Source organism: Hypomesus transpacificus, chromosome 9 (genome assembly GCF_021917145.1).
Source record: "Hypomesus transpacificus isolate Combined female chromosome 9, fHypTra1, whole genome shotgun sequence".
Classification (NCBI taxonomy): domain Eukaryota; kingdom Metazoa; phylum Chordata; class Actinopteri; order Osmeriformes; family Osmeridae; genus Hypomesus; species Hypomesus transpacificus.
In genome coordinates this window covers 8,600,969-8,625,473 of record NC_061068.1, presented here as the reverse complement: position 1 = coordinate 8,625,473, position 24,505 = coordinate 8,600,969, and the positions used below count along the sequence as shown (strand labels likewise).

General features: G+C 48.4%; 1 protein-coding gene across 4 annotated transcripts in view; it reads right to left on the bottom strand.

Moving 5' to 3' along the window:
- The window catches only part of iqsec1b (IQ motif and Sec7 domain ArfGEF 1b), a 101,374-nt gene that overhangs the window by 13,625 nt on the left and 63,244 nt on the right, over positions 1-24,505 (bottom strand). For 2 of the 4 annotated variants that reach the window (XM_047026338.1, XM_047026336.1), the window contains exon 4: positions 104-356. In XM_047026338.1, the coding sequence (XP_046882294.1) occupies positions 104-356 (253 nt within the window). Of the gene's footprint in view, positions 1-103; positions 357-4,293; positions 4,880-16,149; positions 16,269-24,505 lie in introns of those variants that run through there. The other 2 variants (XM_047026339.1, XM_047026337.1) reach the window with 2 other exon arrangements.

Here is a 24,505-nt window from a genome sequence, read left to right as displayed (position 1 = left end):
ATCAAAGTCGGGCGAGTGTAACCGAGTTTAATTTGATAAACTCACTCGTCAGTGTAAATAACGCCCACCTACGCCATCAAAGAACAGAGCAGCCCTGTCCTACCTGCTTGTCCTGGAGGTCTGAGGAGAGCTCATAGCTCTCAGAGAGCGAGCGAGAGCGTTTGATGGCCTCCTCCTCGGCCTGCTTGCGGAGGATGGACTGTGAGTGCTGGAGCTTGGGCCTGCGTGGCCTCTGGACGTGTCCGTACAAGTGGGCGTTGAAGTGGTCAGGGCCGTGGCTGACCGGAGGGCGACCGTACACCGCGCTGCTCTCCAGAGAGGTGGACGCCTCGAAACCGGGCGCGTCGCCTTCCACACTGCAACGACAAACCGTCAGAACACGCTACATCAGACCTCACTGCACACGCACCTCGCAGAGCGCCAGCATGGCTTACTATAGTGCCGTGAAGATAGTGTTTACGTTGCTCGGCCAGCCTGCTTGAGTCAAAGTCCAAGTTGTTGTTGCAGTATTGTTTCTCAGCTAGGCACGTGGTACACAGGGTGAACTTTAGCACAGTACACAGGTATAAAGGGACCGAGGACAATTATAGGACCAGCATGAACGACTCGAGCCACACACACACAAGATCCTTCACGAACACACCCTCAGGACGCTCACATCAAACGTGTACACAGAGTCAAGGATCAGTTGAGCCTTATTCATTTCAGAGCGCTGTAATAGCGTATAAAGCATCTGCATTTAGGCGTTCTTACACTAGAGGAGACATGTTGATCATTGCTAAATCTCCATCAAGCTGTAAATCTCAGAACGCAGCTCCGCACAGGCCCATAACTCTGCTGGTGGAGCTGTTCTGCAGCGCCAGCATGCTTCGGAGCTCTGCCTGGGACCGTGGCTCTGAGTAGAGGTGCTTTTAGGCAATTCAATAATAATCTCCTTTTAAGGAATGAACCATGTGTCATGTTGGGTGGGGACCTTCAGTAACAGCTATCTATTCTGTTTTGTTTATGCATCTGGATCATCTCTGTCTATGTACCTGAACCACAACCGCCATCAACGTATGGTCTTTATCAAACAACAACAATGTGTGTTTCCTGCCAGGTAAGGTCAGGGCTTGTTCAAACATGTTCCGGAATTCTCAAGGTTAGTGCTTTGACAGCATATTTAGTCCACTCTTCGTGCTTCAGTAAATGCTGTGTACCATGGAGATCTAACAAAACTACAAAAAATTGACCCTCGGCCAGAAAATATGTCCCATGATTCCCACAGGGTTTCAACCAAACGGTACAGGACTTAAGGGCTCAATGTTTGTGAGAGGCTTGTGTACTGCAGCTAAAAGGGATAAAGCCGTTGCCTAATCACACAACAAAAAGACAAATCCCAGAATGCCATTCTTAGTGGTGTGCAGTGAGTGGGTTATCACAAGAAATCGCAATGATCATCAGTATGACGGACAGTGCTGTTCAACTATGAAATGCACCAATGTGTAATAATGACACGAGTCAGCAAGGAGGAAGCTTGTCCCAGGGCAGTGCTTTCTGTTGTCAGTTAGGTTAGGTTCCCATATATCAGTTAGGATTCCTTGCATCACATACTTTGTCTTCTGAATACTAGTCTGTAAAGTACAACATTAACATTAAAACATTGTGTCAGGTTAACTAACCTCCAAAGACAGACGTGAAGTCACAGTGGAATTTTAAGCGTTATTCCTGACAGTTAACAATCTTAGCTCTGGGCCAGAGTTGTTTAGAGGATGAGTTTGATGAGTTATTTTCTATTCAGTTTCTATGCTTCACCGTTCTCTGCAGAAACCTATTATTAGTTGAGAGATTTCCTCCACAGGCTGCCTAAATGATGGATGGGAACAACATCTTACAACTCACCTTGCAAAGCAATACTGTTTCACTGTGTGTCAAGGTTAGATCATAAAAGCTGAATAAAAAAGTGTAATAGGAAGGTTTTACGTCCGCCAGTAAATCAGAAGTCTGCAGGTCATGTTATGGTTTGACCTCTAGTTCTAATGTTGTTGTAAATGCTATGCGTAGTAAATGAAAGTGTTAATAAAACCTCATTATGGAGCATTACGCAAGCCAGAATTAGTGTTAGCACCAGCTTCCTATTCTATCCCAGCTTTTGTTATGCAATAGGGCTTAAGTTATTAGATGTGGTAGGTGAGTAAGGTGTTTCTCCACTGCACCACAGAGAATGAAAAGGGCCTATCTAGAAGAAGTCAGATGTCCCAGGGGAACAGACAGGACCTGGCCTTCAACCCATCTCCAGAAGCCCTCAGCAAGGTGCTCACAACCCAAGCAGAACCCATTAGACCCAACTACACCAAGGAACTGAAGATAAATGTGTCTAATGAGTAAGAAAGAGGGTTCTTAATTGGACAGGAGACCAAGCTATAATAGTGTCAGTGGAGGAGATGGGGAATATTCAGGGTGTGAATGGAGCCAGTGAGTGAAGCCCAGCAGCACTTCAGGCTTGTTTTGGCCTCACTGGCCTTCATTTCTTTCCTGCTGGCTGCTGCTTCTGTTGTTGGAGCCCTTGTGCCTTATTCTACCTCACTGTAAGACACATGTTAAGAGATGGAGAACCTTTGAAGCGCTGTGGACTGTCTGACGGGGCCCTATTTAAACCACGGTGGTTGTCACATTCTGTTGTTGAAGATGCTGTTACGAATGTAGTCATTCTCCCTGGCTGGCAGATAGAATCAATCTCAACAGTAGTATAGTAGCAGAGCGAGAGAGACAGACAGAGCGAGAGAGAGAGAGAGAGAGAGAGAGAGAGAGAGAGAGAGAGAGAGAGAGAGAGAGAGAGAGAGAGAGACACACAGAGGGAGAGAGAGAGCTCGGGAGACCCATCACCTCTCTAGAGCCAAGCAGCCATGAAGCCTCTTGAAAATTAATAACGTTCTAAAATCCCATTTAAATGCAGAAAAGGGGGCAAAGGAGAGTGAATAGGCTGGTCAGAGACCACCGTTATTAGAATATTCAGAGGCGAAAGGGTGTTTTATATGAAATTGAATGAGGAAAGAAAGAGTATTGAGGTGTAAGGTGGGGATTCAGATGAAGGCCTGAGACACTGAGGGGGATGAGCATCTGGCTGGCACCTGGACGGAGGCTGGGGGGTTATCGTGCCTTTTGACTGGAGATGTCCCCGTGATAGCACAGCTGGTTCTTCTACTGCAAGCCTTACTATGCTTTACCTCACCCCCTCCACACCCACTCTCTCTCTCTGTCTCTCTCTCTCTGACTCAGGAGAGAGGGGTTTGTCCCCCTGGAAGGTATCGGTGTGCACTAATGTCAAGGCTGTCTTTATCAAAGTCTGCCATGTGCACAGTTGATACTGATGTATGTCAGATATCAAACCACAATCGCCCCCTTGCAACCATGACATGACGAAAAACTTGCACTGAATGGATCATGCTTGTCAAACTATGTCAGTTATGCATTAGTACTGATTTAGAACATTATCTTTTTGTTTAAAAGCCAGTAATAGTCACTAATGATATTACAGCAATTCCAATGGAAATCAGCAGATAAGGTTCATGCTGACGAAGGTTTAAACTAGTGGATTACAGTAAATCCTCTGACAGGAAATGGCAGGGCTGAAACTGGGTTTGTCTACGAAAAAACATAAACACATACACTCACATGCACACACATGCGCGCACACACACACAAACACCCACACACACGCACACACACACACACACACACACACACACACACACACAGACCCTCAGGCTGTTTCCATTGATTTACTGATGTTTGTCACTATCCACATTGAATGTTTTCCACCTGCTACAACATCGAACCTTTCTCAAGTTAATTACTCTCACAAATGAGTTGATTAAGTGTGAGTTAGAGCGTATTAATAAATGAGCAGTTAAATGTGACTAAGCTGCATTGACATGCGCAGCACGCAGCAGGAAAATCAACTTGCAGCCTACTGATGGAGCAGGAAAAGCTAAGGCATCATAAATAAAGCCCCCTTTGTTTACACAAAGCTCCCTCGTTATCATCTCATCACACGCTGTGTCCGGGCTCTACCCGCATTTTAATAAATGGAATTTAATATCTAATAAAGGTGAGTGGAAAATGTCCACGGTTCCTTATTTCTATTGGTCTCAGACACTTTGGCAGCAAGGCCTCAGCAAGGACCTGACATTTGCTGTACATCACACATCCACAGGCACGCTCCATGCCTGTCTGGAAAAAATGAATTGTGTATTCCCCACAAGCAGACACACACATGTACCGCACACACACATACACACACACACTGCTTACCCGCTGTTTAGTTCCAGCTCTAGCAAGGATTGACTCCTGTCTGACGCACAATGTAAACACCACATGTTTCTGTCTGAACGTTTATAGCATGACCAGCATGACTAGCATGAGCAGATCACTGAAGCTCCATCCCAAGCCCAGACCGAGCCCCAGAACAGCACCGGTCCCAACACGACTCCTCCAGCTCAGCCCGGCAGTGAAGGCTCTCCTCTCCTTCTGTAGACTGCCTCTCCTCTTCCTGGCCCTCCTCCCTGAGCCAGCTGAGAGGGGCGTGCTGCCCAGAAAGAGAGGGAAGGAATTCTTCCAGAAGGAAATTGGGTCGTCTGGCAGCGAAGGTGATGACCCAGGATGAGGAGGTTCGGAGCCCGGAGCGCGGTGCGTGCTGCCAGTGGAGATAGGGTCACAGGGCTGGACAAGGGACTCCAGGACGCACAGGAATGTGAGTGGGAAGTTTTCCCCAAGCAAGGCGGGTTATTAGTAGCTGGGAGGATGCGGGCGGTTGGGAGTAAGTGGGAGGCAGCCCCTCTCTTGTTTAACACTTCAGCTGCCATTCCTGCGGCCGTGGAAGTCCCACCACAGTAACCTGAGACCAGGGTCCCCACTGCAGAGCCCAGCCACATGGGCTCCACAGCACCACAGACCTGAGCTGACATACATACTGGATATGTCGGGCAGATGTTACATCACAAACACAGCTATAGCAGGGAGACTGAAGAGAAAAGTCCAAATATTGAGTCATTTGATCAAAAATGACGTTCCATCCTGCAACAGCTGCAGATAATGTGACTTGAAAATGAACAGACGGCCAGTGTCAGTTGGATCTCTAAAATCTCTGTGTGCTGATATTTAGATTGACCCTCCCCCCATTTCCGCCCATCAAGAGGGTGGCTTGGGGTTTACGCATTTCCACATAATGACATCATTACCAAAACAATGGGCGTGGGTCCGCTGGAGTGGAGATCCTATCATACTGTGAATGCTGGGCTATAACTGTGCATGGAGCTGGGCCAGGATGCACCTCATATGGCCCATCATGGCACAACATTAAAAAAGATAGCAAAATGGCTCCCATCTGGGGGGAGTTCACAGGGAGTGGAGCACTCCACATCCGTCTGAACAGGGGGTGGTGCCTGTCTGCAATTACTTGGGGAGCTAAGCCTCTTTCCCTGGGGAGACACAACTCAACCCCTCACCTCTCCCTGCGCATGTCCTCCAGAAGTGCAGCCCCCTCGCGGAGGAGTGGAGGTGAGCCTGAGAGGCAGCCCCCTCGTGGAGGTGAGTCTGAGAGGCAGCCCCCTCGTGGAGGTGAGCCTGAGAGGCAGCCCCCTCGTGGAGGTGAGCCTGAAAGGCAGCCCCCTCGTGGAGGTGAGCCTGAGAGGCAGCCCCCTCGCGGAGGAGTGGTGGTGAGCCTGAGAGGCAGCCCCCTCGTGGAGGTGAGCCTGAGAGGCAGCCAGCCCGTGGCGGCAAGCTCCACATCTGTGTCAGGGTGCAGAGAGACGGAGGCATGCAGGCAGCTGGCTGGTGGATGTCTGTCAGAGGGATCTCACTCAGGGTTTTGTTAGCACTGCTCCTCTCTGTCAACACTGCAATCCTTTAGGAGTGCAGTGTCAGTCCTAGATGTAGTAAGTGATTATAAGACAACTGATTTGTTTTGTAGTGGCTTCAGAGACAACTGTATTCCTACAGGGTGCGGTGGTTCTATATTTACAGAGGAACAGAGAGACGTTAGGAAGCGTCTATTGCAGGTCACCTTTCTACGACTTCATTGTGCAGTCTGTCATGGTTTTTGTCCCTTGACAGATAAGAAAGATCATAGTTCATCACTCCCGGTGGGAGTTTTTCTGGGAGTTTTTCCTTGTCGTCCTTGAGGGTTTAGGTTGGTTGAGGGGCAGTTCTATGGGCGCATGTGAAGCCCTCTGTGACATGCTTGCGTGTAAAAAGGGCTATACAAATAAATTTGATTTGATTTGATTTGATTTAGTTAAGATGGTATTTTGAGGTACGGTCGGTACATGTGTCATATTTCCCAGCTGATTTGCCTCTAATTACTACATATAGTGTAAAACAATCAGAATTACAAAAATAGTTTATTGGGTATATATTAGGAACACTGAAACAGTCTTGGCAGTTGCTTTGAAAGTCAAACTGTTTTTTCACAGAGAACCCCCCCCACCAGACAGCCCTTAAAGAGACAGACACACCTGTCACATACTGTCTGAATCCCCAACAGGGTGGCATATAAAAAGCAGACTGACTGGCTTTCACGCACTCTCTCTCCATCTGTGTCCTTGTACTAATCTCTTCATCCATCCGTCCCCTCATCCATCCCTCCATCCATCCCAGCTGCTGCAGGGAGGGTGGCAGCTCTCCACTGGGGGAGTGAGGTCAGAGGTCAGTGCTGACCAATAGGAGCGCCTCCCTCTACATCCTCTCCTCTCAGGCTGATAGAGAAGCCTTCCACCGTTTCCAGGAAACTGCAGTTTTTTTGGAGTGTTGACCAAAATAGCTGCATTGACAGGCATTTCATTTTCTGCTCTGCTTGGTAAGTAATCTGCTCCGTCTGAGTCAGAGGGACTGAGACAAATGTGTTTGGAGGACCTCTACTGCAGATGTCTGAAAACAACCACAGTGCTCATTACAAACACCAGAACACAAATGCTTTTACCATCCAGGGCATCTCTGTAGAAGGTCTTTATAGCAACTACCTACTCAATAACCCCTGGTTACACGTAAAACGTACTTCATGTACCTGTAGTACAAGGACTATGTTAAAGTGCTTTGTGTTCAACTCCATGTTTACAGAACATATAGTTCGTAATTGTCTAAACTGCATTTACAACAAAATACTACAGCCTGTATTATTTGCTCTCCATGCGTACGAACGAAAGAAACATTTGGCAGGGCATTTATTGTAGTCATAAATTCTTTTCCTAACCTAGGAAAAGCTACAGCATGGAGACAACAACCACGCTACAGCATGGAGACCTGTATGTTTACACAATCTTTAAACTGTTATTGTTAGGCGCCAGCAACACCACAGCACATTTGCAATTTTTCCAGATACAAAACAATTTCCTGTTTACAGAGTTTATTTTCTATTTTTATTATTTGGTCATGGAAAAAATAGTTGAGTTCCTCTTTTTCCACCCACACCTTACGCTTGGCCAATGCTTGCCGTATGACCAGCTCTATGGCCACGCCATGTAAAGCTGTTTGGCTCCTTTCCAGTCCCATAATCCCTGAGCCCTGGGATCCCACCCACGTGTGGGCTGAGCAGCCCAGTCAGACTGGTCCAGCCTCCCTATCCTCCTCCCCAGCCAGACTGGGCCAGCCTCCCTATCCTCCTCCCCAGCCAGACTGGGCCAGCCTCCCTATCCTCCTCCCCAGCCAGACTGGGCCAGCCTCCCTATCCTCCTCCCCAGCCAGACTGGGCCAGCCTCCCTATCCTCCTCCCCAGCCAGACTGGGCCAGCCTCCCTATCCTCCTCCCCAGCCAGACTGGGCCAGCCTCCCTATCCTCCTCCCCAGCCAGACTGGGCCAGCCTCCCTATCCTCCTCCCCAGCCAGACTGGGCCAGCCTCCCTATCCTCCTCCCCAGCCAGACTGGGCCAGCCTCCCTATCCTCCTCCCCAGCCAGACTGGGCCAGCCTCCCTGCCCCTGTCCTCCACTGCCTGCCTATCACCAGGACAGGGAATGAACACGAGTGTAATATCTGACCGGTGGAGACAGCTGACCTCACGACAGACATACTGTACACCCCACTTCTTATATTATACACATAATACTATGCAAACAGCCCGCATGCCTATATGTAGACTCACACACACAAGATTATCAATTATGCTGAAAATAGAAAAGATAAGCCTTGATATGCTGTTGTTGATGGCCATATGGCATATTTCTTTTAAGATGTATCTTTTAGTAGTACTTCCCCTCGGCCCTAGGTCTAGTTCCTCCAGCTTATCTCCACTAAGCCTCAGAATGTGACAATCCACACATCCTAATTCAGATCTGTCTTCTCTAACTCTGGTAGCATACAGTCCTAATGCCATAAACCCAAAAATCAGAATAAGAATAATCCACCCAGTACATTTAGACATTCAGTAGAAGTCACAACACAGAGGTGTAGTTAAATAGGACATCTTTTGGGTAGCGAAGCAGAGTAAAGTAGATTAATCATCATTCAATCTTCCATGTTTGTTTAGTTCAGACTGAGCAGTTAGCAACAGCCTCCTGAGAACACAGGAAGCACATTAAAACACATTAGAAATCACCCGTCTGGAACGGTTAACAGACAGACACGAGACACAGTCTGAACATGACTTCAGTTAAACCACACCAAAGCATTCCAGTACAACTCAATATCAGCTGAGTACCACACCTCTGCTGCCGAAAACAAAGGACCATTACCACAAAACAAAAGTCTCGGCAGTCAAAGAACTGACAATGACTTGCAGGTTGTTATTAAGTAACAATCAAGGACCAATCAGTGTGAAGGTGTGAAGAGCATGTGGTCCTCCAGACAGCGACAGAGAGCTGCTCCAGTGTGCATATGAACACCCTGCTGTCACTGGAACAGCAGCCGTACAGAGCGTGCTCACACACTGTCTCAATCTGTGTGTGTGTGTGTGTGTGTGACGGGGGGACGGGGGGGGGACTGTGGCCAGCTCATACTGGAGGATTGAGCACAGCTGGCTCTGGCTGCAGCAAACCCCAGGATAGATGGAACCTCGTAAACAAAAAGAAGGGACAGCATAATCGAATAACTGAAACCCACCCAGCAGCCAGCCAGCCAGCGTCGGGGTCACCCTGGAGGCTCTGTGGACTTGTAGACGGGCTATATAGGATGAGGATGGCTCTAGGAAGGCAGGGCTCCAGAATGTGGTGGTATAAGTAAGGTCCACATGCCACCCCCACCCCCCGGCGCTGTCAGCTGTCTGATATGTGATCCAGGACCAGCCATCACTTTGGACGAGCAGGGAACTCACTTCAAATGAATGGAGCTAAGTTTGACCTATCCCCTGCTTCTCTCTCTGTCTCTCTCTCTCTCTCTCTCTCTCTCTCTCTCTCTCTCTCTCTCTCTCTCTCTCTCTCTCTCTCTCTCTCTCCCTCCCTCTCCATCGCTCATCACTGACACACAGTGGGATGCTCCACTGCGTCTGCCACACAGACTGATGGGTAGTGCCCTCCACAGTCCAATCTCCATCCCAGCCATCAGAGAGGGATGAGAGCCACCTGAGCTAAGGGCTTAAAGAAACTGACGTGATATGGATTGGTCCACGGCCCCTTATGGTTTCAAGGGCATGTAATCCGTGGCAGTGACTGTGGTCTGTCAAATAGCTATACAGACAATCCAAAGGGAGTTAGTCGATCTATGGCCACACTATATTACATTTGAGTGGAAAGTCCCTAAGATTCTCGAAAGAAAGGGGGGGTCAGATGGCTGAGCGATTATGGAGTCGGGCTATTAATCAGAAGGTTGCTAGTTCGATTCCCAATCATGCCAAATGAAGTTGTGTCCTTGGGCAAGGCACTTCACCCTACTTGCCTCGGGGGGAATGTCCCTGTACTTACTGTAAGTCGCTCTGGATAACAGCGTCTGCTAAATGATTAAATGTAAAAGTAAAAGTAATGATTATGTTATGACTAAAAAGTACCAAGCTGTTATGTGGAAATATGTTGGCTGAGAAAAATGTTTGGCAAAGAATATATACAAACACAAACACACACACACACATACTGTAAATACACACATTTCAAGAGTATGGTAAATAAGAGGAAAAGATAAGTGAGCTCTGGACCTACCGTAGAGGAATATGTGAACTCTGTCACAGCAGCGCTAGCAGCAGACCTACTGTTCAGATCAGTTCTCCAGGACAGGGTCCAGTCTGGTTCCATAGAGCACCTCTCATCAAACACTACTGCACTGTGAGAGGATCAGAGTGGGCAGTGGGCACCACCCTGTCTCTCTCTCTCTCTCTCTCTCTCTCTCTCTCTGTCTCTCTCTCTCTCTCTCTCTCTCTCTCTCTCTCTCTCTCTCTCTCTCTCTCTCTCTCTCTCTCTCTGTCTCTCTCTCTCTCTCTCTCTCTCTTTCTACCTCAGGCCCTGTATGAGTGTGTATGCCACATGGCACACACACTGAGGCTATTGAATACTTCCTGGTCCTGCCGTCTGCACCAGCCCTGGGCACTGTTGACCTTGGCACCTGGTATAAAGACAGCCTTTCTCCTGCCTGTCTTGCAGTGGGGGCTCTCACCTCCTCCCAGGACAGAGAGAAACTTCTAAAAAGGTCTAAAAAGGAGAACTTCTCTGTGCTTGAATGATGTCACAAGCCTACACTGTCAGACGAAGGGAGTGGCTGTTGACACACTTGATTACTGTTGCTGAATAAGAACAGTTTTACGCCTGTAATAGCACACTCTTCTCATAGACTAGGACTAGATTGACTATGCGGCTCGAGGTAAAGCATATAGCCTGAAACATTTGATTTCAACAAAAGCCCTTACCAAAACAGAAACTGAATATTTCCATTATACTGTAACTAGCCTATGACTAAGTGTAAAGCACCCATCTCCTTTTGTGTGAGAAGAGCACACTACGTATAGGCAAAATGGAGAAGTGCTTAACACATGGGAACTCCCCACCACTCTGCCAGCTATATATATGATGAGGGAACAGAAATAGCTCAATGTGCCCGAGAGGGCTGTAAGAGTGACTTAAATAGGATGAAAGGCTAAAGGTGTTTTCCGAATGTCAACTTTAATCTAATTAATTTAAGTTTCTTAACTGTCAACCGCAAAGTACAGCTAGTAGCAAAAGCTGCTTATGGGCACATTTGAATTGCATTGGCCTCATCTGAGTTGTGAGAGAGAAACAGTAACAGAGGCCATGTTAAATGTATCTTCCAGACTAGAAGACACTTTGTGGGGACTGTCCAGATGAAAGTAAAATGAATGGTTGCACACCTTTAGTCTCAGAGTTGTTTTTCAAACACAGAGAGTGAGAGAGAGAGGGGGTGAGAGAGAGATTACACCTATACTATCTATTACCTAACTATAATTGACTCTGAAATGGGCTGTACATCAAAGATCATACCGTGCAACATTGATGGTCTCCGCTTGGTAACAGCTTACAAATACACAAAATGGCAACCAGACAGATTATTTTTCATTAGTTTATGATGGTTAACATATGCAGACTAATGATGTAAAGTAGCCTTGTCTTAGCAGAAACAGGGAGGCTTCTAATGGCTTCAGTGAAGTGACCTTTATCTAGATGTTGAACTGAGGAGCAGTTCACCACTGCTCTTTCAATGCTCATATGTAGAGTCTCTTTTCATCAAATATAATAGTGTGATATAAAGAAGGGCTTCTTAAACCATGCTAATCAACATGAGATGGAAATTGAGAACAAAAGCCTGTAAAAGCAGTCTTTAGTTTTACATTTACGATCAATTTGTTCAAGTTCTTTCTCTGAGTATCAAGAACATTTGTAATTACACTAATTGTTAGACCCATCTGGGAATTGTCAATGTACATTTTTACAAGGTTCACAAACAAGCAAGACCTATGTCTTGTGCATACCATCATGTGTAAACAACATGGTAATATGGAGAGGTAGATTAGAACAACATGCACAGCTACAGTACAGCATCCACAAAGATGTTTTGTCCTTGGCAACGGTTACTGTGTATGTTCCTTACAACTCAGTGAATATGTGGTTACAGCAGCTTCTCAGGAAAATGCATCTCTATCACAACATTAATGTGTCTGGCCGATTCTGAAAAGTCTGATTCAGTGTTTCTGGATCTTTAGCCTAAAGACAAACAAGGTGAAAGGAGGAGGAGGCGTGAGGAGTTGTTTGGCTGACTTCCTCTCAGAGGCTGACAGCCCCAGGACACAGGACACCTCCCCATGGGCAGAGCTCTTCAGAGGTGATCCCTGTGTCCCCTGCCGGCTGCCTAAACAGAGCAAGACAGCCCAGGCCGTACGTGCTGTCTTCTGTCTGGACAAGTTGGAGTGTCAGGCATTTGCAAGCCTGTCAAGGATATCCTGCCCTGCTGTAAAGGCCCCCTTTTCACCTCAGTAACAAGACAAATCAAAGCTGACAAGCGGAGTGCTGTTCAAACATGCTAGTCATGCTGGCACATTGCTGAAATAATGGTTACTACAGAAGTCTACAAATCCCTCTCAACAGGGTGTAAGTGTAACAGGTTTGAGACACCACACACTCCTATTTTCCAAACAGAGTCTAGGCCTAAACTATAATCATAAGCATAATCGATAAATGTTCAGCGAAGAACTGGCAGTCTGGTACAGCATCACAACTAACCTACTCTCTTCCTTTCTGTGTAATTGCTGAGTAGACTTGGGAGACACAGGAAACACTGTCTCAGCATGGCTAGAAGGATGCCTGAGATTCATGTCCTGGAAACACAGTTAAATCAGGGAAACTTTCCGTTCTACTAAAATGTCAGTCAGCAAAAAGTATTCAAGAAAAAGGAAACACATTGTTACTACTGGCTATCAATGTCAAGAAAGCACTTTTAAAGCCTGCTATTTCTCCGGTCTCTTGATAGATTCCCAGCTCATGTGACTTGCCTCTATATCATTCCACCAGTGACTGTTCCCAATCAAAGCAGGAAAAGATCCAGAACACTGCAGTAGACTTACGGACTTGATGTCGCCTGTCCGAGTTCACATAAACATGTTGAAGCCCACTTCTACAGCCTCCCTGTGCAACCTCACAAACCCCAGCTCACGAGTGGTGCTGTAAATCACACAAGCTGGAGTGCACGCCCTGCCTCAGGCTAGCTCTCTAGTTCTCCTAGACTGACTCAAAGAAAACAACTGAGCACGCTCCCAGGCCTGGCATGTCAACCCTGTTAACCTGAGCTGCTACCTTCCACCCTGACACCAGATGACCCTGACACCCCCTGTACACAAACACTGCAGGACCCTGTCAGGGAACGGTCATGGAAGGTGACGTATTTACCTTCATTGAGGTGAACGAGTTGTAAGGTAATTACTTTTCGCTGGAAACCTGCACGCACACACACACATACACACACACACATCCCACACACACAGAGACCATGTTGGTAGAGTTATCTTTTCCATGCAGTCTAGGGGAAAAAAACAGCTCACCATTCCATTTTTCTTGGAAGGGTTCAAGAAGCAGGAAGTCCACTGTGAGAGTAACCTCATGTAGAAATGACAACACACGGATTCATATTTTCAACGTATCGTTCAATCATGGAAACATGACAACAATCATTTTGAGTTATAGTCAATATCTGTCTGGCCGTTGTCTTAGTTACTGCTTTTTCCAGCAGCCACATTAAAATAATTCCTCTGAAAGAGACTCCAACGAGGTTGTTTCACGTTGATTAGGTCCCTCCCAGACAGAAGTAAACATCAGTCACCTGTCCATCTCCACACCGTGAGCCAGGAGCCCCTCTCTCCCATTCATCATAGCTCTCCTCCACAATGTCATGTGACAGCAGCTACTACCTGACACTGTCTTATGTATGTAAAAAGAAACAGCCTCCCATCATTCACTCTGATCTACTGCTTGTGATTTCCAGAAGCACATAGGAAATCCCATTTCCTCCACAGTGTGGAGTAGATGTTGTTGTGCTCGGAGCTGTAATTACAGCAGCGATATCTGTAAGAAGGGAGCAAAATAACCCCGAACAGCTTTTCCGGACACATCTTGGGGGTGACTATGGCAACCTGTTGACACCAATTGGATCCTCAGCCCCTGATAGGCCTAGCCGGGAAGGGGTCAACAATATCTGTGTGCTAATCCCCGTCCTAGCCCGCCTTCAGGAAGCCCCTGAGCTGGTCTCTGCATGGTGGATCCCTCTAGGCATGATCCTCATGATGACAACACGTGATCCACAACAGCAGGTGTATGTCCGGCTGCTTTCACAAGGCCAGGAGGAGAGGACAGAAGCTCACTGTGGCCACAGCACAAGACGACAGCCTTCACCTGGGCTGGGCTCAAACACCTTCAAACACCAACATCTGAATCAAACCTCTTGTGAGGAGACCCATGCATTTACTGTGGATGTAGTCGATCAGCTAATCAGCTCCTATTCTCCAAGTTGCACAATTTGCTAACAAAACCAATGCAAGGACAGCGTTAAAGAACACCTCAAATGCACTTTCATGATGAGTCACTGTCCGTGGACTTCCACACTCGTCAGCTCAGTGGAGCTCCAATTAGCCTTATTTCTCTTCTGTCCTCCTCTCGTCTCCACTGCTCTGGCCTCCTTTCCTCTCCTCTACTCTCCTCTCCACTTTCTCCCCAATCTCCTCTGCTCTCCTGTCAGGCTGTGATAATGACCATTACACTAAAGGGGAGCCTTGTGCCCAGAATGCACACACAGCACAGTCGTGCTGCCTTTAAACTAGGACACCGATGAGTCATCATTCGTCTACTCAGAGCCCCTAACCCACTATTCTGAACATTCATTCTCAGTGCTTCAGATGGTGTGGTATCATTGTTTATTTGCGACATACAGCACATGATTTATTTTTCATTGAAACAGCCTATTTGCATGCTGTACGGTTACTGTAATATAAACAGTGGAGGGAGGTGCACTTCCAATAAAGAAATGTTTGCCAAGCTCGCAGCCAGCAAATGCTGCATGAAAACAGATAGGATAAATATGTCATACTTCATGATACTGTAGATAACTGAATGGCTGACTAGTACTACACATGAATGTATTATGTAGAGACATTACCAAGGTGTCTTTGCGAACAGGAAACAAGTCCGTTGAATCTGTCCAGAATCCCAATCACAGAGGTTTTCATTATAGTTGCATTATCTGATACCAAACAGATTAATGCTCCATAATCTGGCAAATCCTTCCCCCAAGGACGAGACTGGGAGCCAACAAAACAGGTCTGGCCTTGGATAGCAAAATGTGTCTGTCAAGATCAGATATATCTCACTGGCTCAGTCATGAATGTGAGACAACATCAACTCAAAAGATAGGCGCTGTGTCTGATTTGCATCCCCAGCTGAATGTGTCCAGACTGGAAGCGAGCAGCTGGATGTGATGCTGATTGTCAGGTTCTGTTCAAGAGATCAGTCACCCAGGCTGCCTCCCTCTGAGCAGTCATCCACAGTCATCCACGGACTGAAGACCTTGTCAACCATCAGCACAAAATTAATGACCCTCACTGCAAAGCCACTGTGAGGACATAGAGAGAGAGAGAGGGAGAGAGAGGGAGAGAGAGAGAGAGACAGAGACAGAGAGAGAGAGGGGAAAAAAGAGAGAGAGAGGGGAAAAAAGAGAGAGAGCAACCCCTCTTATAACAGAGCCTGGGAGGTACAACGACACCAGAGGTGGTTAAGGTTAAATGTATCTGTTCAGCTTACTTGGCAAAAACTACTGGGTGTCCTCCAGCATTGCAACATCAGTAGGTATGACTATGACATCAGACTACAGAAGAGAGGCAGAGAAAGGGGAAAGAGAGAAAGAGAGGAGGGGGGGTAGAGATAGATAGATAGAGAGAGATATCCCCGGGGTGGGCAGCTCTCTGCAGCTGCTGCAGATCTCTCTGCCAGACACTTGCTAAGACATCGGGTTTAAACGCAGACCAATGCAGCATGAGCGCACACACACACACACACACACCTACCTCTAGTACTATTCCCGTTCCGGACAGCCAGACACACCACAAGAAGTAGCATTCAGGTCGAACTCTATCTGCCCGGGAACGTGCCCAGAAATGCTCTGTGCAGCCAAACTAAAACAACAACTACCAAACGAAGACAAGTCCTGCGGGCAGACTGCGGGCCAAACAGCTCCTGTCAGAGGACCAGAGGAGATTCACCTACAGCGTCAGTACGGTGGGTTGGGCCCTCTGGCTCCCCCGCCTCCTCTCGGCATCTCTCCCTGCGTCGCTGTCTCTCTCTTTCACTTTGACTTGTTCTCCTGAGCTTCTCTCCCTCGCCCTGTCACCCTCTCCACACGCGCCTCAGCCCCTCCCCTCTCTGTCTCTCTCCGCCCCTCTCCCTCTCCAGCCCTCCCCCTCTGTGTTGCACTGGGAGCCTGAGCTGGGGGAGGGGGGGGGATCTGGCGATGAAGTCTGTGTATATCCCGTTTCGCATGTGTGGTGTGTGTGTGTGTATGTGTGTCCCTGTGTGTGTGACAGGGGGAGCCATGTCCCGGGCCTCTGTTGCAGTGCTGCAAGGTCAGGGTTTGTTATTTCCTCGCCTCGCAGCGCTCCACAGAGCCAGAAGCAGCAGAACAGCAGACACACTGACACATGGTCTGACCACCCACTTATATAAGTCGACATCAACACAAGGCTTGGCATGTCAGCTTCGCTACACCCCCAACTCATGAGACAACACATTACAGAAAAGCAAGAAACCAACTCCTTTTCGAAATCCTAAAGACTTGCGTGAGTCGCAACAGAACGGCTGTCCTCTTCCCATGTGAGCAACGATCCAAAACTTACTGCTGCAGTTGCAGTTTGCAGCTGGCATGGAGAGGCATGGATATCCAAGAGAGGTGTCCTTCCAGTGATATCCAAGAGAGGTGTCCTTCCAGTGGGAGGAGGAGGCGGAGGGGGGCCAGACCACCCTGGCACCGCGTTGCGTTCGCACGACTAGACGGAATCAGGCAGCGCTGGAAATGCCAGGGGAGAGTGGTGTGTATTGTACTCTGTTCCAAGCCAGCTGGGATTAGACCTAATGGGATTTCCCACTAGTGGCCTCTTCTGACAGGTGGTGTCCCCGATTAGCTCAAATTCAGCTTGGTTTTTAAAAATATCAGATGGTTAAAAGCTTTCCCCAAAGCCCTTCATTGTTCTCCATGTACTGTCTGACAGACACGCGCGCACACGCACAGACACACACACACACACACACACACACACACACACACACACACCAGTGACAGATCATCCTTCTAACCCAACAGCAGATGGAGGAATTTCACTTTCAACTTTTAAAGAGTCTCTTTCCACCCGTGGGTATTCATCTTTGAACACCGGAGTCCCGCCGGACGGAACCGACGAGTGAGCCTCGGGGTGTGATGTTCACTGAGGTAGTGGAGAGAGGCGAGGTGGGAGGAGTAGCGCCGTGCCTCCATAGGAGCTGGCCAGGTGGGGGAGGATGCAGGAGGAGCAGCTGGGGCCTGCTGGATGAACACGCTCACTCCTCACCACGGCCTCGGCTCTTTCCGTCCCACTCCGCCGCTTCCAGGTGTCCTCGCCTCGCCTGCGTCTGCCTCAACACGGCACGCGGCGCCTCACCGTGAGGCGCCATCACACACTCTCCTGTACACGAATGCCTTGGGGGGGGAGGGGGAGAGAGAGGTGGGGTGGGTGGGTGGGCCACCATGGAAGGGGGCGGGGGGAGTGCGTGTCACAATGTCCTGTGATGATGCTAATGCGGTTAGAAGAGCTTGTCCCGTTCCACATAAGTAGCTGAAAGAAGGATGCACCTGGATGCACCGTCACAGAGGTGGCCTCCAGTCTCACACACCGTAAGGCAACATGGTGCAGTGTTGAAGAATTCAAGCTGAGGCGAAAAGGTCGCTGGGTTGGTTTTTACAATTTGTCTATTGTTTGAGATCCACAAGAATAGCATAAAACTATTTAAAAAAATGCCTTACTGCCTCTGGTTAGCAAAATCACAGATCAAAGTTAATCAGAATGTCCATCTGAATTTCAGTGCGCCAGTACGATCAATGATTGTATCGCAAAGGATGAGTCAGACTGCTGTACACAGAGCAGAGAGTACGGTAGGCTCCCATCTGAGTGTGATCGCTCTGGGTGAGTCCATACAGGGCATCACAGTACATCCCTTCCTGTTCTCAGACACCAGCACAGACCTCAGACTAGATCCTCTACCGTCAACCACAACATCGGAGAATGGCGAGCTTGATCCATGATCATTGGGCTGAAATGTTACCTGTATCCCAGTGACTTCCTGTCCGCTCTGTGGGTATGGGGGGCTGGGTTTAAGAGGCTGTGGGGATCAAGGGGGGCTCAGCTGTGTCGTTCCCTGTTCTGAGCCCTGCTAAGACCCTGGGGACATCGGGGAGGGCTGAGCAGTCCTGCTCGGACGGAACAAGACCAGTAGAGGGAGCCATGAGCCCAATTTCTTTTCTTTGCTCTCCTGTTGGATGTTGACCATGCTGACAGCGCAGCTAGTCCAACTTTGAGGATTGAACTCTTTCAGAATTCATGACCCAAGTCTTGGCTAAAAAGACCAAATGGAAATTGGTTTGGACTGCTCGACCCATATCTTTAAGATCTACAATACTGATATCTAGTTCTTGGAACGAGCCAACAATCCAAGTGCCTAATTAGGGTGAGAAGCTAACTCACAGATGAGGCAGGGAGGGATTTTGGACAAAGTAATAGTCTCCTGTAAATCGTCAATTTCTCTTCTCTTACCAATTAAAGTGGGAACATGTGAGAGAGGGAGCGAGCGATGGAGGGAGGGAGGGAGAGTTGAGGTGTCTCGTTCAGGCTGGCCACTCAGGGGAGCTCATTAGAGAGAACTCCTAGCTGGCTCGCCTTCTGACGACACCTCTGCCTGATGACTGGATCCCACAGAGCCAAACAGGAGCGTTCCATTCAAACTCCTGACAGCCTGTCACCGTGTTTACCAACCCAGACACAATAAATAAGACTCCAGCCTCCGTCCTCACTACGCCACCGACTCATATCCCGATGAAAAGGATTCAAGACCCTTTTTTTCCCTTTATCTCTTTGGGTCTCTCACTGATCAGAGGGTAGTATTGCAGGTAAGAAATACTGGCTACAAGCGTTACAGTCTGAGAGCGTCTTTCACACATGCCAGGAGAGCATAATTACCTTGGAAAACCGAAATGTGCGCTTTGAAATTGACAGTTCCTCTGCTTTGTGAGACTCTCCTCTTTCCTGACTCGCCGCTGCCTCTCTGCTGCCTCACCGCTGCCTCTCTGCTGCCTCACCGCTGCCTCTCTGCTGCTGGGAGTCTTCCACTCGGAAAAACGAGGCGGCCTCTTTGCTGCCCCTGTCTAAACACTTAAACATATGCTCCCTAGTAGGGATGCAGGAGCAGTGAGCTGTACTGTGGCTCCCCTAGTCATCCAGGCCACATGGTAGCACATGCACTGGAGGGGCTGAGTGGAGCTTTGATGGCTACCAGAGCTGGCATCCAAGGTAATGAAGCATGGCATAGATGAGAGCGTGCCAGGCCGGTACCTGCTCTGAGAGAGCCCCCAGTAGACCACCCTGCCCTGGATGAGCTGCTCCGCCCTGCCTGACACTACCCACTGTTTGTTTACGCTAGATCAAGCGAGCCCTGGCTTTAACAACTGTTTACAAGCCAGGAAGAGGTAGCCCCCCCCCCCCCCCCGCTCTGCTGACACAACACTACAACCCTGCCATCTCTCTGCCTACCCATCATGCAGTAGACATTTTGGTGGGACCTCCCTCCTGCTGAGAGTGGCAGGGTCTGACTCGTCTTCTTTTCTCGGACAAGACAGAGGCCAGGGGAACAGTCCTGTTGCTCAGAACTGGCTGGAGCCAACACAGGCCAGCCATGGGGGGATTCAGTGGTTCTGCTGCCTGGGTCCTAACATTGGAAGTGGACAACAAGGAGTCTGTTTCCCTGGGTATGTCTGGAGGACATGATAGATAGATAAAGGGTGAATGTATGCTTCAGCTACTGTTTGTCATGCAAAAAATAAACCATATATATATTTTCTTTCATCTTGAGTTTCAAAGTTTGAGATGAAACCACCCAAAGCAGACAAACACAGTGCTTCAGGTGTACTGTAGGAGACACTGTAGATCTATGCAATCGTCAATTGCTCTAGTGGCATGCCAGGACAAAACTAAAGCTTCAAAGCCAAGTCATAGAGATGAATTTCCAGAGCTCATTTTTGGATGGTCTCTTTCAATTATGAGAACTTCTGAAAAAGGGACGAGACAATGAGACTGATAGCAGACCGATTGCCAATAGCTCTGACAGCAACTCTTATGAGCTTTGCAAAAATGAAAAAAAATGAACAGTTTATTGTCCCCTTGCAACAAAGCGGCTCTAAAATGACATTGCGCCAAGGGATATAAAATGACGACTACGTCCATTATCTTCTTGACACCTATTATCAGCTCACTTGAATGAACAATCTGCAATGCATTTTTAATGTGGCCTATCTCTCTAATGACATCACATAAGTCCTCTTGGCCCATCTATCAAACAGGGGGAAATCTGTGGGCTGCACTGCCAGCACACCCAACATCCTCTTCATCCATCCCTGAAACTCCTTCCTACTCATATACAGCCACATATACCCACAACTAATAACTGTGCCACATATCTCTATCTATGATACCAAATTCTCTATAAACTTTGCCATACTAACATTAAAAGCTAATTAGATGTTCAAATCCTTGTCATTGTGGCTGGTGGAAGACAGATTGGTGTGTGGGGACCACACCCTTTTCATGACCACCAGGAGCTGAGGTCCACCAGCTGCCCAGGCCATGCCGTCCTCTTCTCCTCCTCAAGCCCTCCTTTCTCTCTCTCTCCCTCACTCTCTCTTCCACAAGCATATGCTCTCTCTCTCTGTCTCTGTCTCTGTCTCTGTCTCTGTCTCTGTCTCTGTCTCTGTCTCTGTCTCTGTCTCTGTCTGTCTCTCTCTCTTTCTCTCTCTCTCTCTCTCTCTCTCTCTCTCTCTCTCTCTCTCTCTCTCTCTCTCTCTCTCTCTCTGTATCTCTCTCTCTCTCACTCACACACACACATAGCCACACCTCCCCCACAGACTTCCTCCCTAAATGTCCTTTACCCAATCACCACACAGGCACCATATGCACCGTCCTCACTTGCTGATTGGTCCAAGGGGGAGAGAGACAGAGAAAGACAGAGAAACAGCAACACAAGACAGACAGATAAAGAGACAGAGACATGGCCATAGAGACAGAGATAGTTTGCACATTACACAGAAAGAGACGGACAGACAGAGAGAGACACACAAAGGGAGACAGAGATGATATCAGAGGTGGGCAAAAACAAACCTGAGAGGGTCTCTTTTAGTGCTAATGGAACGGTTAGGGGATAATTGCACAGTTTTATGTTAAGCACAATGCCAGAACACAACAGAGAGCGAGCGAGACACAGAGAGAGAGACGGAGATAGATAGTGAGAGAGAGAGATAGAGAAAGAGAGACAGAGGGGAAGATAGAAAAATAAAAAAAATGGACAAGAGAGTAATACATAGAGACTAGAGGTTATTTGGTGAGGGAGGACTTTACACCAAACCCAGTCCCACAGTGTGTGTCACTGGCCAGGAGCCCTGTTTGACCACAGTGAGGTTGGAGGTCAAACAGTCAGAAGACAATGAGTTAATCTAGCTTGAAACAAACACACAGCCTGCATCACCTGTCAAACAGAGCTATGAGAATAATTATGATGATCGCAATAAAAGAGTGTGTTAACAAAGGGGAATTGCAAATGAGCTGGAGATTGATTGGGCCTGTTCACTCTGTTCAGAGAAGAATTGATCGTTGGCTTCCCTGGCAGTCTCCAGTCATGAATAGTAAAGAGCTGGAGGCAGGTGTGTGGGTGCAAGGCAGCCCAGCCCAGAGGGCTGAGGGACACAGGGAGGACAGCCCAGAGGGCTGAGGGACACAGGGAGGACAGCCCAGAGGGCTGAGGGACACAGGGAGGACAGTCCAGAGGGCTGAGGGACACAGGGAGGACAGCCCAGAGGGCTGAGGGACACAGGGAGGACAGCCCAGAGGGCTGAGGGACACAGGCAGTCCAGCCCAGAGGGCTGAGGGACACAGGGAGGACAGTCCAGAGGGCTGAGGGACACAGGGAGGACAGCCCAGAGGGCTGAGGGACACAGGGAGGACAGCCCAGAGGGCTGAGGGACACAGGGAGGACAGCCCAGAGGGCTGAGGGACACAGGCAGTCCAGCCCAGAGGGCTGAGGGACACAGGGAGGACAGTCCAGAGGGCTGAGGGACACAGGGAGGACAGCCCAGAGGGCTGAGGGACACAGGGAGGACAGCCCAGAGGGCTGAGGGACACAGGGAGGACAGCCCAGAGGGCTGAGGGACACAGGGAGCCCAGTCCAGAGGGCTGAGGGACACAGGGAGGACAGCCCAGAGGGCTGAGGGACACAGGGAGGCAGCCCAGAGGGCTGAGGGACACAGGGAGGACAGCCCAGAGGGCTGAGGGACACAGGCAGCCCAGAGGGCTGAGGGACACAGGGAGGACAGCACAGAGGGCTGAGGGACACAGGGAGGACAGTCCAGAGGGCTGAGGGACACAGGGAGGACAGCACCAAGGGCTGAGGGACACAGGGAGGACAGCCCAGAGGGCTGAGGGACACAGGGAGGACAGCCCAGAGGGCTGAGGGACACAGAGAGGACAGTCCAGAGGGCTGAGGGACACAGAGAGGACAGCCCAGAGGGCTGAGGGACACAGAGAGGACAGTCCAGAGGGGGCTCCAGGAGAGTTCACTAACCTCAACTTTTCTCTAAGAAAACTAAGATTACGTTGACAATTAAGGGTGCACTATGAATAAAATTTTTAATTATGATCATTCTCCATATCATAATCCACACAGAAGAGAAGCTGAACATGATGGTTCTTATTACAATTGAGACCATGCCGCTGTGTCGATGATTGGGTGAATGGCATTGAACCCAGAGCAGAAAGCAGCAGGAGGTGTTCTGCAACAGCGGGGCCGCTGTTGCCTTCCGTGATTGGCTACATCGTTACATGTTTGTTCAGCCACACTGCATTTGGGAAGGCAGTTTCTGGGGATGTAGATCAGGGTTTCCAGATGGCGTGTTTGATGAGAAAAAGCTTCAAATTTCAAACCCATCAAAATTCTGACACACAACACTCCACCCAAGGCTGGCCCTGACTGCTGCTGGATGAGGGATTCCTCTGTGTGCTGTTTGCACTTTCCTGAACAGAATACTTCTGTGTAAAGTCGTGCATGATGTCCATGATATTCCAATCAATGAACAATGTATGATAATAACCAACAATCTACATGAGTCTATAAACACTCTTTTCTGCTTTATTCTATCTTTCCTTCCATCTGTGTGTTTTTAGTAGATTGTGCCCAAAATATGAAATAATACTCAATTAGGCGTGGTTTGGGGGCAATAATACAGCAGTAATGATGAATGACATAACAGCATGTGACCATGCAGGCAGCTGTTAGCACTGCTCTGTGGTGTATTGAATCCCAACATCCTCAATCCCATGTCCCTGTCTGGGGATTCTCCCATGTTCTGTATTTGAATGGTTTACATAAACTAGACAGGAAATAAAGAGGGCTCCCTCCCACTGCTGCCATGGGGCCCTTTAGAAATGTGTTAAGGTGGCAGAGACCTTGCTCCCTGCCGAGAAAGTAATGGACTTTCATTTGACACGCTGGGAAGTCCTACCTCAGATAAGCCGAGAGCAATGACAGGTTTTTCCTTTACAAAACCCTTTAAAAAGAAGAAAAGAAGGAGAAAAGCAGCCAGGCTCAACTGTATCCGCCTCTCATTAGCGGGTGGCGCATGGCTGTTAACAGTCTCAGAGTGGTGTCAGTCCACTGTGGATGCCACAGAGCAGGCTAGCCCTGGTGGATCTGCCCTGCAGGCACTGGTGGGGCCCACACACTGACCTGCCCTCTCTCAACACCGGGGTCACATTGGCCATGAATGTTGGATGAGCTGGGGAGCTTGCCAGCGCTCATTGGTAATGCATAAAAGATGGAGTTGGAGAAGAGGCCAGGTGGTGGTCTCTGACCACAGAGCAGAGAGGCAGCTCTGACCGGCCATCACTGTGCCATTCAAAGTCACGGCCATGACACAGGGGCACCATTGGGCTTGATAGGAGCCTATTACAGCACATACCATTAAAGTTCTGTTCAATCAAACTTCTGAGCCCTCTCTGCAGTCGTGAAATTATCTATTAAAGTAACATTCATTAATGATTACGTGAGATTACGTTCATTAGAATCTTATCTATAAAACACAAGTGATTGTTTAAGTGATAATTTATATCTAACTCACCAATTGAAACATCATATGTTATAGTTATCCCGACCATAAAACTCCCATTTGAACAGAGATAATGAAGCCAATACGACTACTGTACTTAGGACCTACTAATGGATCCTACATGCTATTTTCTTTAGCTAGGACAATCTCAAGAAAAAAACATCAATTTCAAAT